Source organism: Lates calcarifer, linkage group LG2 (assembly GCF_001640805.2).
Source record: "Lates calcarifer isolate ASB-BC8 linkage group LG2, TLL_Latcal_v3, whole genome shotgun sequence".
NCBI classification, from domain to species: Eukaryota; Metazoa; Chordata; class Actinopteri; family Centropomidae; genus Lates; species Lates calcarifer.
In genome coordinates this window covers 2,524,186-2,541,655 of record NC_066834.1, presented here as the reverse complement: position 1 = coordinate 2,541,655, position 17,470 = coordinate 2,524,186, and the positions used below count along the sequence as shown (strand labels likewise).

At 41.7% G+C, this 17,470-nt stretch overlaps 1 protein-coding gene across 7 annotated transcripts in view; it reads left to right on the top strand.

Annotated features, from left to right (window-relative positions):
* Window positions 1-576: 576 nt before the first annotated feature.
* plekha7b (pleckstrin homology domain containing, family A member 7b) overlaps window positions 577-17,470 on the top strand; it is a 65,110-nt gene continuing 48,216 nt past the window's right edge. For 3 of the 7 annotated variants that reach the window (XM_018684985.2, XM_018684983.2, XM_018684981.2), the window contains exons 1-3: window positions 775-960; window positions 1,080-1,156; window positions 1,280-1,337. In XM_018684985.2, the coding sequence (XP_018540501.1) occupies window positions 878-960; window positions 1,080-1,156; window positions 1,280-1,337 (218 nt within the window). In that variant the 5' untranslated portion in view covers window positions 775-877. Of the gene's footprint in view, window positions 961-1,079; window positions 1,157-1,279; window positions 1,338-11,782; window positions 11,930-17,470 lie in introns of those variants that run through there. The other 4 variants (XM_018684986.2, XM_018684987.2, XM_051073765.1 and 1 more) reach the window with 4 other exon arrangements.

Sequence of the window (17,470 nt, the reverse complement as noted above, 5' to 3'; positions counted from 1 at the left end):
CTTTTATTAAATCTGCTTTAAAGAAGACTTGTGGTCCTTCACCCCTGGAGTTTTGTCATCATGGCTCACACAAGGACAAAGTTTATTAACACACTTCCAGTTTGAGTTGATGTCATCTGGGTTAAACTGTAGACAAGCCTCCTGACCAAACTCCCACTTGGCCTCGAGCCTGGAAATGTTTTGTTTTGTCTGACTTAATCCTTGTTTATGTGACCAACTTTCTCCTGCTCCTGCACATTTCCTCTTGGTCATTTGTGCTCCAACATTCTCTATTACAGGGACTTAAATTAGCTCATTCTTTTTATTCAGAGCTGGCTGTCTCTTATCAGCCTGTGATAAAACATCTTTTCTCACACACACACTGCCACAATCTATATAGCTTGAAAAGAGATAACTGAGCAGGTTAATTCCTTTTGGTGTAGCTGAGATATGTCATCCTTTAATATCCCTAAGACTTACATTTTTACTTTAGTGTGTGTAAATTATTTTAGGATTACAGCATGTTGTCTCTTCTTACTAAAGAAAGATCCAGAGCTGAAGTCCAGTTCACTTCTCCTACACCCTGGAGGCTACACCCCACTTTTCTCCGCAGTGGGCTTCATTTCTTATTCCACTGTGGAGGTCTGGGCTACATGTTTTAATCACGCAGCAGACTGCTACTTGTGAGAACAGGTTGGCTCGTTTTCCGTCTGCTCGAATTACAACAAAAACGCGGAGCGTCGGAGGGAGTCTGGGTCTGTTGCACGGCTTGGTATTCGTCCCCTTTAAAAAAAACTATGCAGCCCTAGCGGTGGTTATTATCTGGACTCCCTGGAAAAGTCTGCGGACTGGAGAGGAGGGAGAGAGGGGGACAAGCCTGAGCCAGAGACGAGAGATCATGGCGGCACCTCTCGGACGGGACACCCTACCTGACCACTGGTCGTACGGAGTTTGCAGAGATGGCCGGGTCTTCTTTATTAAGTGAGCGGGTTTAACTACAGTCAGCGGCTTCAGATACTTTTACGAGTCGTAGTTATCGCGGTGTGAAGGCTTTTTGTTGTTTTTATTGTCGTTCAGTAACAGGTGTCTTGTTCTTGCAGTGATAAAACTCATAGCACCACTTGGCTACATCCACGCACTGGTGAACCGGTTAACTCGGGACACATGATCCGGTCAGGTACGCGACAAATTAACAGATTTGTAGGATACCGAGGGGACGGTTGTGTTTTTTGGTTTTTTGCTGCAGTGTGTTTTCTGTCTGTGGCGGGTCGTTCAGTGTGTTTTTTTGTTCGTGTTGTAGACTTGCCGAGAGGATGGGAAGAGGGCTTCACGGACGAAGGAGCAAGCTACTTCATCAAGTGAGTGGACTCATGAGCGTTGTTGATGCCTTGTTTGACCGTGTGCAGTTTGGTCCTTTCTGCCGCTTGTTTGCTTTTAAAACGCCTTTCTGCTCCTTTCGTTTCCTTTCTGACACTGCAATCACACGCTGCTGCTCAAAGTAGATGAACGGGCTGTGCGCTGAAAACACACTATTTCTATCTGAAAATATGCATGTAGGGCTGTATGACAGATGACACAGACACATGCCAACATATGGATTAACACACAGGGGTCTCATCTGATAGGTGAAACCAATTATCTCTGCCTGCAGTGTGAGTGGAAAGTGGCAGTGCCTTGCAGGACAGGAGAGAGGCTATTAAAATTCTCCTCACATCCTCCATGCAGGACCTCTACTCTCTCCATTAGATAGGTGTACAGCCTTTGTGTGTGTGTGTGTGTGTGTGTGTGGCAGAGAGAGAGAGAGACTGTAAAGGTTGCAGGAAAGGGGTGTGACCATGTGGTGACAGAGATGTATGGTATGATTGCATTATTGAAGCAGAGAGGACAGGAATTTCCAAAGTCACGGACCACGCTGTGAAGTTTTTTTTGTTTGGTCAGATTTTCACGTCTTTCCCACAATTATTAGTCAGATACAGGTTGCAAATCAGGGGAAGGCACAACACTGGATTATGTGCATTATGCTGGTATTTCCATCTGCAGTGTTATATACCACAGGGGTTTCTGTGTGGATTCAGGTCTGTCGCTGTCAGTTTGTATCAGATGGTTACTGTGAGAAAAACCAGGACACAGCACCATCCAGAAAATCACACTGAAACCAATCAGATAAGTCAGGCTAACAATGACAAACAGAAAGCCCACTGTAAAACAAAGTGGACACATAAATTCTTCATTGGAGCCAGATCATTGTGAATTACAGTGACTCCTCCCACTGTAGCTTGTGTAAAGTTTTGTAGTTCTACCACCCGTAACCTGGTCCTGGCCCTTTTAGTTTGCCCCATTTGCTCCAGACAGAAGGCCTGTATGGAGAGTTTTTATATCCCCATAGCTGCAGTCTCTCTGAGGTTGATAGTTACTAATAAGAGGTCTTTGCAGTCCTCTGCAGACACCAGTTGAAGCAATGAATTAACACCATAAGACACTATTTCTTTTTAGCGATGTCTGCTTCTCAAAAATAAGTGTTAACGGTGTAGTAAAACTGACACTGCAATAGTTGTTTTAAAAATGAAACTCATCACAGATCATAAGACATAAATTGTAAATACATGTTGCACTGAGTCAAACAGATGGATGTTCACAGCCACTATTCTGACATCCAGAGACATGGGCTTTGAAAAGAAAAACATAAAACGGTTTCAACTAACAAATTTGTTGTTGCTGACACTTACACTGCGTGTAGAATGAAGGTGGTCTTTGTGTTTCCCTCGTTCACTCAGTTTTTCTCTGTAAGAGGAAGAGAACAATGCAACAGTGAAGTTGCGTGATATATGGTAGCCTAAATGTCAAGGCAGTTAAATCAGTCCACTACTTGTTGCCCAGTTGGCTTGGTGGAAGGATCCTGTTTTGCTCCTGCTCCCTGCTCGTTTCTTTGTTTTTTCAAGGGCTAATTTTCTTGGAGTCAAACAGTGGACAGGAACAAACCAAGACTGTTCCCGACGTGGTTCATAAAGCTTGTCCTGAGACATCTTTCCATGTTCTTTTGGTGTGTTAGAGAAAGTCAGATCATTGTGTAGGTGAACGTGCTGGGTGATTATTTTTCATTTATTGCAACACAGAGATATCTTGGTTCTTGTGTTATCATGTTCTATCATGCGACTTTGACTAAGTAGATATTAGACTGTAAATTGTAACACATCACACAATTAATTTTGTCTATATGTAAATGTACATAAATAGTTGTGACTAATAAAAAACAAAAATACTGATAAAACACAGCATTGATAAATGGATTGATCTCTGTTAATTCCTGAAGCAGCGTGACCGTGGAGTCCCATATGGCTGTTTAGCGTTCATATGGATAATTACTTTGAGAAACAGCTGATTGGTGTGCAGCTTGTGATGAGCACGACCTTGTCATTACAACTCTGTGGGGGAAATTTCTGTTGATGCAACACTTTATTATTCTCTTGTGATGGAGTGCTGTCATTTTCTCACTGTGGGAAAGTGTATCTCTGGTGGTTTATTTGATTTATTGCTCGTATATGATGCCAGGCTTCTGTAATTGTCCCACGTGTGTACGGGTTAATTACAGGAAGCGTAGCTTGTGTTGAGTTTACCTGGCTTTTAGCCCCGGCTCTCAAGCTGTAAGAGTGTATACACAGGCCAGGTTCATTTATTACCACTTATAACATGGGCTGGTTTGGCAGATTAAAAACAACCAACTCTCCTGGAATATCTTAACAGCTTTGGTTATTAAAGTCAGCTGGCAAAGCTAAACTCTGAAGACAGTGATGATGGCTCAAGTCCAAAGGGATTATTCCTTATGATCACATTAAAGAAATTGGAAAGGGACAGAACAACTTGGACTGTGGCCCTACGTCAGACCATTAAAATCATCACAAATGTTAGTCTGTAGTTTACAACTGGCTGCCACTCAGCATTTTAAAACTGCTATTACTACCACAGGGACGCCTAAAATTAGCCTGAGTTGGGGTGAGTTAAAAACAACAGACTTGAAGTGGACAATCATATTTTTAGCACAAAGTAAGTAGGTTCTATATATACAAGTGTTGTCCATCCAGAAGCATACAGCAGCAAACTTGAGCAGGACTGGAGTCCACATGGTGCTGCTGTGACAACGCTCGGTAGATTTGGTTGTGTGTTGATGGTGGAGTTTAGCCGAGTTGGAGTACAAAGGAAGGATTGTTCAGACACTGTTACTGTGGCAAAACTCACATTTATTCACACTTTGTCCTGTAGACCGGCCTGCGGCCTTGCAGACCACAACTATCTGATTAATGGCTGCTGATGTTGTGTTCAGTGTACCAAAAAATGCAGGTGTGTAAGTGTCATTTTGTAGCTTTTTTCAGTGCCTCAGCTCAGTCTAAGAAGGAGTTATTAATGATCACATATAGTTTAAATGAAGCAGCTTCAGTTTCAGTACTTTTGACATGCTGACATTAACAAATCAATAACTGAACTGTGGAAACTGGAGGAGGGGACTGTCACTAACACTCACCCTCACTAATGGGTGAGGTCTGTTGTCATCTGTGGCAGCAGATTGAAATAGAGTGTGTCTGGCTGTCATACTTCTGGCTGATCTCCAAGGAAGTGACCCAAATTGAAAATCATCTACCAAAATCATCCCATTTCAATCCCTGAAGACAGACAGATGAAACAGGTCTGTATTACAGGTCTAATGGATGTGCATCAGTACAAGCAGTTGGAGAGGAAAATAAGGCAGAAAACTGACATGTGTAGCAATTAGATGTTTGTAACTTACTGTGTAATATAACACAACTAACTAATGTATTCTGAATATGGTTTATTACAGATTTGTGTTGAGTAATTCTCAGGTGAAAGCAGGAAAAGAGAGTTCAGTTAGGTTTACCCTCCACCACATCACTGGCACTCACTGAACATAGGAAATGTGCAATTCTATAGCTCCCCAAGGGAAAAAATGACCCCACTGAGGTACAATGGTGTCCTGTTGAGGACACAGTCCACATTGTTGAATGAGCTTACAATGCTGTGGGACAGTCCAGGAGGAAGTGTTTGATATCTGCACTAAAACTCACAGATTTCACACCAAAAACAGCCATACTTGGTTTTTATCTCAGCCTCATTTATTCGTTTTATGTGATAATCCCATCAATTTTTTATTGTTATCTCAGATTTTTAGTGGTGTTTATCTTCCCACTCTCCTTCTGTTTGTTATGTTTTTAGGTTGTGCTTGCATATTTTTTAAACTAGCTGACTATTTTTGATCAGGACAGCGTGAGTTAATTAGCCATGAGATGTTTTGGGAGTTTTGAAGCAGGGCATTTTAATAGAGGATAAAAAAGAGGTTTAGTATCCCTATAGGCCCTTATCTTCAGGCTGTCTTAATGAAGCTTTATTTTTCTGCAAACACAGCAAATCCATACCTCAGTGCAGAGTTCAAAACTTCATTGCCAAAAAGGATAGGACAGAATTTAGCCACAAGGTTGTCAGATAGTCTTAACCTCCCAGATTAAAGATTCTTTTACATAAAAGTCATGTGTGTGCTTCTGGGTAACTTTTGTGCTCTGTAAAGAAAAATAACTGCATGTCAGAAAAAAGTTTTTAACTTGAGCTATTTGGGAATATTGTGCCTGTCAAATTGTAACCTTGACACTGAACATTGACTTTTAAACTTTTAAAATGAAGGTAAAACTTGTTTGTTTTCCTCTGTGCAGGGCCATTCTGTGTGAGATAACTTTACCACAGTGGATTTAGGGCATGAGTTTTGTTTGACAACACAGACAACGCTTTTGAAGTGTTTTCCCAACTGGTCCTCCTTTAGGCCCAGGCAGGAAGACAGTCCAGTTATGTTTTTGTTGCTTTGTTTTTGTTTTTCCAAAGAAGCAGCTGAAATGGCAAAGTCATTCTCCACTACAGAACTGGTCAATGCTCAGATTAAAACTGAGTCTGTGGCCTCAGACTTCATCACTAAGTATTGAAGCTTAACAACATAATTCACTGACATGACTCTGAAATTCCACTGAGTATTATAGATGAGACTGACTGCTGTTAGATTTGCTGAGTAACCTCATGGTTGCACATAGGGCCGTGCATGTAAAGGAACATTGTTTGGTAATCTTTGTGGAGAGCCATGGGAAGTAATGCAGAAAGACTTGGGAAACATCAATGAATACCAATTAGATAGAGCTTCACTCCTCACTGAGTCTATTTAAGTAATGTACTCCACTGTGGATACCAGCATAGAAGCTGATATCTGTAAATCGATCATGTATAAGCTGTGCTTGGATGCCACAGACAAGAAGGTATGGATGAAGCTGGGTATGTCATTAGGTTCATCCAGTTGGAACTTCTTGTCACAGATGTTTGACTTAATAGGATCCCAGAGTACCAACAGCTTTCCTACTGTATGTGAGCTCCACTGGGCAAATGTTAATTACATATTTATATAGTGCAGGTGTGCAGGTCTGCCCTCATACTCAGAAACAGACTCAACGCTTTTCACTAGTAATTTCACTCTCTCTTACACTTCCCCAGTTTACTTGTTGTTCCTGGTTATTAGGAGAAACTGCTTTTGTACACCTCACAGGCTGAGTTGTATTTACCCTACAGTTTTCTTGTTGACCTCTATAGGGTCCCATACTGCAGGAACTATATTTATTATATTTGTTACTAGGGTGAATAGCTATCTTAAACATTTTTACTTACTTTGTCGTAGGAAGTTTTTAAATTGTTACATCCTGTTTTTACCGAGTCTGCTCTTTAGCTGTAAAATTTGCATTATGCCTCTGTTGTTGATTTTTTTTTCTCTGACAGGTTGTTGTTTACAACAGATGCCTGATAAGCACACGATCAGCATAAGCTTGTTAACATTCAAATTAGCAGCTGAGCTGCATTTGATCAGATTTTTTGTGAGAAGAGACAGAAAGTCAAAAGGGCCATGTCACCCACAAGCTTGTACAATGTACCAGCCTCATATCATCATACTATATGACACGCAGATATATTTAGATTTCATTTACATGTGTAACATTTGTAGACGTTGCACCACAGTGGGCCTGTACTTTGAATTAAGTCCAGGACACTCATCATCATCATCAGATACTGTCCTTTTTTCTCATGATTGTATATCAACATAGTGTCTGGACATGTTTTTCATCATTTGGTTCAAATGTATATCACCTCTGCAGACTCTTGTGTGTAAACACAGTTCAGTCTGTCTCTTTCTCCACCTTCCCTCAAGCTGTTTGTGGAGACAGTGACCTTCAGTTGAAAATAGATACTCTTGAAATGGTTCTGTCATTCTTGACAGGCATAATCTGGATGGCTCCGATTACTCCTGCTTTATCTTCGCAAAATAAAGAAATGTGATTTTGGGGGGCATTATGACAGTGGAATAAAAAACACTGCACTACTTTACCATGTTGCAGGAAATGCTTTGTCAAAGTTAGACTTCCTTCCTTTATGTTTAAAAATGCCTGCTGGTTAGAAATTGTATTCAAAGGGATTATTTTTTATCTTCATTATTCTGTGGTTGAGGCATCATCATGTATTTATTTGTGCTTGCTGATGAAACAGGCAAATTATGAAATGAGTGATGAGCTGAATACATATGTGGTCTTAATGTGGCATCAAAGTCCTAGTTTTTGACAAAATACCAGCACCTTAGCTTGTGCTGCCTCATTTTATTTAAAGTCCCCGGCTTGTTGCGCTTCTCTTTTCACCATTGCACCATGTAAGCTGTGCAGGGAATGAAAATACTGAATGAACAGGCTAAATGCATTTCAAGGTCAAGAGAATAGCAGGTACTCTTTTGCCAGTCTTTGCACCGTCACAAAAATAACACCCAAAGTATTTTCTTGATGTTCTTTTTTTTCCCAGAGAAAGTGATGGTCTCTCTCTCTCTCTCTCTCTCTCTCTCACACACACACACACACACACACACAAACTACATGGAACATTATAAACACTTTATTTCCCTGTAAGAGACACGCTTCGACACAGCCTTGCCTTGAAGCAGGCGTCATTAATCCTGTGAACATGGCAACAGCGCACGTGTTAACGCCATCTTTAGCTGCAGATGCAGGGATACTGAAATTGAAATTAAGATTCATGGCCAAGCAACTGCAAATGGGATGTTGGTGAGGTGGCGAATCTCTTGCACGGTGATTTATGTTGACCATTTGTCATTATCAGTAGAATCCTTGTATCATGTTTAAATCGTGTCCAGCTTTTATGTTTGTGCATCTATCTTCTGTCGTCGCTCGTGAGCCGGCCTGAACCTTCACTTGAGGCAAGAACATTGTATAAACAGAGCTGTGTTGTCAGTATCATGTCCACGGTGACTTATTATCGAGGCGTGTGACAGTTAGACAATACATACTCTATAGTACTGTCGGGCCTACATATAGAGTTAGAGGTTAAAGTGGAGTGAATAAAGAGGATGAAAACAAAGAAGAGATTGAGAGTCTGGTACAGTGGACATTTGTGCCTTAGAACAGAAGGGAAGCTTTCCATCAGGCCTTGTTTGGACTTGCAATATTTAACCGGGGGGAACCTGCAATGAATGAATACATTAAGAGCTGCGGGCCTGAGGTGTGCTCTGTGTGATGATATACATTATCTAGAATGAGTCATTCACTGTCCAGACAGCTTGAGCAGGTCGTCCAGTCAGAGCTGGAGCAGGAATCAGAGCAGAAACAGAGCAGGGGAGATGCCCGAGCTGGGATGGGGACCTGCTGTTGCAGTTGCCTGCCCCTTGGTCAGGGGACCAACTCGGCCGATCGGGAAACGGAGCTGGCTGCTGAGCTGGAGCTCTCCAGTTTGGAGAAGGAGGAGAGGCAGACTGAGACAAGGTAACACTGGTTTAATAGTATCACATAGTGAAAGTTAAGTTGTTTCCTCGTGTAAAATCGGTGTTAGTTTTAATACATCAATGTTAATATGGTCTGGGTGGCTGTAATATGATACAGCAAATTTAAAAGGAACCGGCACAAAAATCTAAATATCTTATACAGGTGAATAAAACTTTTCTTTTGTTGCTTTTTTGTCACTTGTCACTGTTTTCATGTTGTCAAAGAAGGAAGCTCTGCACCTGAGTACCTGCTACTGCCTCTCAGGAGGAAAGAAAGAGTTTCTATACTCTCCCTCTGATTGAATTCAGATGACAGTTTTTCTGCCGCATTCTGTCAGAGCCCGAATGTGACTGGAGCCACTGCAGAGAGAAGCAGGTCCCACACTGTTCTCATCTCAGCAGACGGGTGAGAGGAGAAGTGATTAGTTAGCAGCCGCAAAGGTGGAAGATGGATGTTGTATCAGAAGAGAAAGTCTTTGCAGAGAGCATAGCAGAGACCTAACCTTTTTCATGAAATACTCATTTTTATTTTGTCCAGTTCATTCCAGCGTTTGGTGTAAAAGTGACAAGCAATATGGAAATTGATTTAAATGTGAGAAACTCGTATCACAGGTGGAACATCAATTACAGGATAGTGTATTAGTGCTGGTTCTCTGCAAGCAAAGAAAACTTGCATTTAGATAAAAAATGCTTAGGTGTCAGTGAAGGTATGTCCATCTGGTAAAAGTTAGATATTTCGATATTGCATGAAAAGTGGATTTGGCTATAAAACTGCTACTGTGCACTTGCTAAAACTATCACCTACATGCTACACATAGAATCTATGAAACTTTTTCTATCTGAAAAAAAGTGTTCACGTTGCTTTAATCAATATATTTTATGTATATTAACAAAGGATCAGGTGACTATGTTTAATGTGAAACATTTCGCTCTCACAGACAAACTCACTAAAATCTTTTTTTAGGGTCATTTATCAGCAAGTTAGTGAAATTACCGAGAGAGAATGTTGGACTTAGATGCATCAAGTGTCCAGAAACATGGCTACGCATGAAGTCCAGTGTTTCTCCACCTCCAGCTTGATAACATGTGGCCAAAACATCATAATTATAATACGACATATTCTGACACTGAGATGCTTCTGTGAAAATGAGAAACTGAGCTACTGTGAGAAAAAGGTTCAGTCAGAAAACAGAAAGACATGAAAGAAAACAACTTTTTAAATACAAGATGACCTTGAACCTGATTGATTTTTCTCTGAGCCCTATGGTCTTATGAGAGCAGGAAATGGTGCCATGTCTTGATTGAAAAAAAAAAAAAAAAAACCCTCATTCCCAACTCACAGTGTGCAAGTTCTCTGTGCTCACAGCTATTTTTCATCGTAACACCTGGACGCTCTACACACATTCATCTGCTTAATCTTACATTTATTGACCAATCACAAGATTTTTAGTAATAATGGTTTGTGTTCTACTCTCTATGTATTTATTAAGATATGTTGTCTGAAGTCTGAATAACCCAACACTTCAATAAGCTTATGTTCAGTAGCAGATTGAGCGTATGCACTCTGAAAAATGTTTCTCATTGTGGATTACTCGACTGAATATTGCCGTTTTCATTAATGGAATATTGAGTGTGAAAAGGACAAATGAGCAGGCCACTGCTAGTGAGAGCAGATCTGGTGGTAAGGGCAATTTCACTCACTGCAGCATTTATTGAACACACTGACCACACAGCTGTGTGAGTTCTCGCAAACCAATCCAATTTAATTTGCTTCAGTGCAGAGATGCAAAGCTAATTTCTTATTCATGATCTGATGGATTCTCCTTTTCACTATTCTAAATCTGTGTGATTTGATAATTTGAGATTGTTACCCAGTGAAAAGAAGCAGGGATTGTTCAAGCTGTAATGGTGATTTTGAAAACATACTTTATTATATGATTATATTTTATCTAGAAGGTTTTTTTGTCTCACCTTTATCTGTCAGTGAATCATGGAGACCTGGCTGAAGAATGTGCATGTGCTGTATCCTTGTTGTAAAGTGCTGTTCTGTATGTAGCCACTAGATACTGCTGTTGAGTCTTGTTGACAGTTTGTGACGTTTGCTTCGGTTTAAATGTTTTTCTAATGGTGCAGGCTTCCATCTACAACCTGCCATGTTGAAAAGAACTTCTATTTATTTATGTTTTAACTCTGACAGAATGATTCACCCTCATACAGTCCTATGGTTCTCTATTTATTTGACAGTATATCCTGCCTTTCTGAGTCTATCAACCTAACTCTTGTGGTTTTTCTAGTTTGATGGGTGTCAGGTTATCTGGGATTGATTCAATGTTTTTATAGCTTCATTCTGTTATACAACAGCCAGGATGACAGCAGCGGGAGCAGGTGACAGAGTGAGGTATGAATGTTGACCTGGCTGTCCATCGTACGTATCGACCTAAACCACCCTCATTCAGCCCTGTGCTCTTATCTATATGTCTGTCTGTGGATTATTGAACCGGCACTGCAGCAGCCTGAGCCAGCCTCTCAGCTATAGTCTGCCCTCCATCCTCCATCCCTGTCTCCCTCTCTCCCTGGCTGACTGGGATGTGATCGGATAAGGAGGACTCGGGGAGAGACGGAAGGCTCTGGTTGCAGGTAGAGACCAGTGTCAGCACTTTATGTTGACTGGGCATCACAGTGAGGTGACCACTGCTCATCTGTGGTCACCAGAAGGAGCGGTGGCTTCAGAGTTTCTTAGTAAGTCAGGCCCTTTCCTTTCCATTGTCTTCATTCTCTATGTAGGGACTAAACAATAGAGTGTTATCATTTTATTCCTCCCTGGAGAGGCCAAGCAGAGCTGTGTACTGTAAGTGCTGGCAGTGTTACTGAGTGATCGAAAGTAGAGAGAGAGGGCTGAAACAGCAGTTATACTCCTATCTGACACTGCTCTTTGTGTCCTTTCTAGCACACCCACTTAGCCCTGTGCACACAGTGAAAACAAGCGCAGTTAATATACCTTAACAGAGAGAACAGAAAGGACTCCTCTCATTGGTCGTCTTCAGGAAAAGGACAAATTTGGACATTTTAGACTTTTGAACTGCATCTAATCACTAACTGGTGAGTAGCAATGTAGCAACATGTATGACTGAGAGGACTCTGTAGTTTTCAGATATTGGGGATAGGCTGAATCTGGGTAAGAAGAGAGGGATAAATCTACTGCACATTTGTATTCAAACAGTGTCACACATTGTCACAGAAATAATATAACATGGCCTGTTGTACAAGTGGAGGCTAGCCAGTGAAGTTTCACTTTTTAGAAGCTACAAAAAATCCACTTCTATTTTTGTTCTATCTGTATGCCTTCAAATGATTTATTGCTTTGTGGTCTCTGTGTTGGATTCATACTTATCTAAGTACTTATGTAACACTGATCAGGATTTGTGTTCCCTGTTTTAAAGTATATGAACTGATACTTTTATCAGAGAATATTTGTTCATTTCAATCGTTTCCATATAGTTTATGCTATTTGTTATGTGGAGTGGTGAAATAAGTATTCAGAAATGTGAAAAGTAGCAATACCACAATATTAAGAAAAGTGCAACTACCTTGTAATATTACTTGTTTATTGCTCTTTAGGTCAGTTTACAAGTAATTACAAATTATATATATATATATTTAAACCCTTATTTGCACAGATATGAAAATTAGTTACTATGTGCATCATTTTTTTAATGCAGAAACTTTGAAACTGCTGTTTTCTGGCAGTACAGAGTTGTTGTACATGCTGGTGTGCATGCTGCAGTTTTTCCATGCAGTGAAATGATTTACTGTAATACAGGGCTAATGCTCAATTCAGATGGCCATTGGCAGTGGTTAGACCCGGAGATCTGTCAGCCTGGTATAATCTGCACAGCACTGAAGAGGTCTTTACTTGCAGTGCGAGTGCCTTCGACTCCTGGGATATGCTAATGAGATGAGAAGGAGAGTGTAGATGGATGAGAAGGAGCAGCAGAGGATGGAACTCAGGGGATGAGGGCAACAGCAGCTGGATGCATTACCTGCATGTTTATGTGTGTGCATGTGTGCAGGAACTGTCAGTTTAATCTGCTAGTTGACTTCCTGACTCCTTCGCTGGTACAGGAAACATTTTTCAAAGGGACCCCCACTCTTTTTAAAAGCTGATAGAAGGCATTTTCTAGCATGGCAGAGTCATCAGTCTCCTCAGCTGTTGGGTCGTAGCCCAGGCTTCACTTCCATTTCTCATGTCATCTGATCTCTTCCCAACTCACACTCTCTGCCCTTCATCTGATCTGGTGGTTGTTACACAGTTTCCTATTAAAGCTGTTAAAAGTCTTTAGATGCTCATGTTGGACACTGATGTGAAATAATGCAGTGTGTACTGAAAACACAAGAGCTGCTCATCATCTCTGTGTTAAATAATAACACAACCATTGAGACCTTAAATATTAATAATAATAGAGTGCTAAGAGTATAAAGATCAGCAGATATTTTATACAATTATGTATCATTACATAATGTGCAGTATTTAAGTTTAAGTCCTCTCACTTCCCCCATCACTCCCTCATCTCTTTCTCCTTTTTCCTTACTCATTACTGTGATTCCTCTTCCTTCCTTCCTCACTCTCCTCTTCCCTCTTCTTGCTCATGGTGCATGCTGTGTATTGCCTGCATGACTGCAGAGGGAATGGAGCAGAGAGGGCGTCCAGTTCAGGGAAGCGCTCTGATGGCAGAGCTGCGCTGAGGAACGCATTACATTAGAGGAGAGCACGGGAGAGGTGAGGAGAGAAACAGTACCACCACAGGGAGGTGATGTGAGAGAAGAGAATGTGATTACATGGGTTATGGCAAATGCTTTGTAGCTGGGGTTTCACTTCATGCTCTGGGGCCTCTTACATGATGTATTGGTGAGGTTGGCTGGCCTTAATTATACCCATCACAAGCCTAACGCTCATGGAGACGGGGGACAGTTCAGTGACTGCGTGTATTTTTAGCTCCACCTCAGCAGCCCAGCACAGGAGAGGCGGGAAAGAGGATGTTTTGAATGAATTGACGCTACGGTGCTTGTCAGAGGACGTCAGCAACAGCAGCACTACCGGCTGAGAGGAGTACACACACACACACACACACACACACACACAGGCACCACTGAGAAGAGCAGAGCACGGCACAGCACAGCAAATCACAGACCTGCGGCTAACATGTTGGGCCAACCACGACAGTCAACCTTACACGTCCCTTACAAGAGGCAGCCAGTGTATCGGGCGACTCACAGGTGTGTATCCCAGCCCCTCTCCCGACACATATGTGGGATCGTAATGCTACGTAGCTACTCAGGAGGTGTGTCTGCTAAAGCTGTTGAGCAGCTGCAGGAGATAAAGTGCTACGGATTGCATGCTGTTAAGTATTTAAACAAAGTATATGTGCAGGCAGGAGAATTTCCGTGCATGCTGAAAAGTGCTTTTCGTCTGTTTTTGCAGCAGAAAAAGCAGCTGGCTGTTTTGCCTTTATAAACCGCTGGCTTGTCTTTGGGGAGCGCGCATATCAATATACACTAATGGAGCAGTCTTTAGAGGAATGTGAAGACAGAGAGGGAGAGAAAGAGAGAGAGAGATGCTCACTGCAGTGCCTCATGATCACAGGTCACTGACCACTTTGTTGATGTCAGCAGAACTGTGATCTCTCAGGCTGATTATGATATACATGGTTAATGTAGGATGTCTCTATGGGTTAGACTGCACAGAAGGTTTGATGCAGTCCTGCCTCTCCGTGAGCCTGAGATACATACCCTGAAGGAATGTATATGTTTACATGGGTTTGCCTCTCAGTCCTTTGCACAGCTTCTATTAGGGCCCAGCCCATACACAGACTCAGAGAGGTATACTTTATATTTACAGGCTCACACATCTGCTCATACTTGACTTTTCCATGCACTGGTGGACTATTTTCCTCTCCTTTTGGAGTATGTAGTATGTATGTAGTTTGTATCTTCAGCAATATCACTGTGAGCTCTCTAAAGTGTTATGTTAGCATAGGTGTTGACATTTCGCCCATCAGCATCAAAGTGAACTGGGCACGACCTGTTATACATTCGAATGGTTTGAAAATCGGGGATTTACTGGTCATGTTTCCAGGTATTTCAACTTTTAAGCTGTTCTTTGGTGAATTCTGTCAATTTTAATTGTGTTACCATAGATTCATGCAAAAGATAGCAAGCTTATTATCATTCTGTCAGGGTCTCGATGTCAGCCGCAGCGATAAGGTTACGTAGCCTATTTATCATTCCTGCATGTGCTCCCTCATCGGTCAGCCCTCCTGCTGTTCAGCTCCCAGCCAAGAGGCGTTGGGCTGTAAACGCCACACCGCAAAATTTCACCTGTGAGCAGCAGATGACAGAGGTTGACATATTGTGGGCCAACTCTGGATAAATATTATTTTCTACATTTTTAACCTAGCTCATGTTAAACTAACATCAATGAGCCTCTCGTGGGTTTGGCCTGTTCTGTTTGGTGGTCTGTTTTTAATAGATTATGTAATGTGGCTTTAGCCTGGTCTGGTTCTGCTCAGGGTGTTGGATAACATCTGATTTGATGTTTACTTCACCTAGTCAGTTCCAGTAATATTGAGCGCAGCCCAGTCACACCCAGTCCAGCTCATCCCTCGGCCATGAGGTGAAATGTAGCCAAAAGCCACAGTGCTTCATCTGTATTCTGATATAGAGGTTATGTCTTTGTTATGTGCAGCTGTGATTGGCTGGGCCACCGCAGTCTGAAAAATGATGCACCTAAATTTGGTGCAGGGGACAGAATACCATGGATAGAGGGGGGTGAACTAGTATCAGAGAAAGGAGGTGACCTCTCCTTAACTACAGACATTCTGCACATTTCCTGGAAGACTTCATGCTTCTAAGAATAGACATAATAATGATACCTAACAGAAGGATGAGGCATTTGAAAAGGGAGTACATTCTCTGTGTATTAAGACTGTGACCTTTTAAATTCCCCAGGTTGTGATTTAGATCAGCCTATGTGAGTGGGATAGAAATTCCAGGGAGGGGACTGTTCTGGTAAAATCTCAATCCTGCTGGCCAGTTTTAGTATCAGAGCTGTGCACCAGATGTGGCCTACCTTCCTCCACTGATGCCTGACTTAATAAGCCTACTAAGTCTCTACAAGCTCGCCCCACTCGCAGGATACAGAGAGCTAAAAATAGCCTCTAAATTCAGTTACCCTCTGCCAGCCAAGTGGAACCTCACCTAATTTATTTAATCCATCTGTTTAATTTCCTCGATAGAATGATAATTTGATAGCCTGCGTGCTGTAGTAACCAAGAGGGACAGATAGGAGTGGGCCTCAACTAAATAAACACAGTTTGTATCATGATAAAATAACTGTTTTATGTCACTTCCGTATTGAAAAATGGAGGATAAACAGACACTTAAGAGGGAACAGACTGTGAGAGAACAGCATGTTTATGCAGAACAGACGTGAAGCCATCTTCATTGTTATTAAACTGCATAATGTAGCAAGACAATGACACAAAAATATCAGTGTATCTTAGTAGATGTTGTGTGTTTTTGGGGCCACTGGGGCCTCTGTGTGTGGTGCCTGTGTGTTGTTCATTGCCACTGAGCACTGCAGTCATGGAGTAGCTGTGTTGTCTTAACCCTGTGTATCACTGTAATGTAACTCCCCAGTGGGAGTGTGTTCAGTGGCTGCTTTTGCTCTTTGCTGCATGTCTGCTCAGATTCTGTAATGAGAACTGCAGGAGAGAGGTCCCACCAAGCCTGGAGCCAGTCTGGACACAGCTAGCTCCCAGCAGAGAACAGATATCTCACACACACACACACACACGCATGTACACACAGTGTCTGTGAGTAGAGGGGAAGACATTTGCCAGTCTTGGTGATCTGTCAGAAATGTCTTTGTTTTTTGCTGCTGATAACACTGAAGCAAAGACTGGTCTGCTGCAGTGTAGTATCCTGCGCTATATAAGCTCGGACACCCTGAGGGCCAAGATTCTCTGCAGCAAAATTCACCAGACTAATCAAATTTGTCTCATACAGTAGCTTCTGTATTTTTGCTTAAATTTGATGACGCTATCATTTGCCACTGTACCAAATCCAGAAGAGTAATGTAATGTAATCAAGGGCCTGCACAATAGATTTGTCTCTTAATATTCTTTACAGTGCATTTTTCAGCAGTTGGATAATTTGATACATTCCTCTATTGCCATCTTGCTGACAAAAGCTACCCAATGTCACAACAAATCTCTTGTCTTTTATATGTGTGTGGTGGATGGGGATTGGGGGTAGGAAAAAGGGTATTTAGTGGTGGGATGACATAATAATACCTCTGACATGATTGTGTAAGGGATTTAGGCTGAATCAGATTGTTACAGGATCCAGTGGCTGTTGGTCTACTCCTGTGTTTTACAAAAGCACTGGCAAGTGACATGGCGTTCATGAAACAGTATTGGGAAAACACGGATTACCCTGGCTCAGATAATGTAATCCTTCGGGGTACAATGAAATTCAACTACACCTGTCCTGTTTTGTTTCTCTGCATTATGAAGAACATATGTATGACAGCATGAAGACACTGTATCCAATATAATTCTATTATATTTAAAGGCATGATGA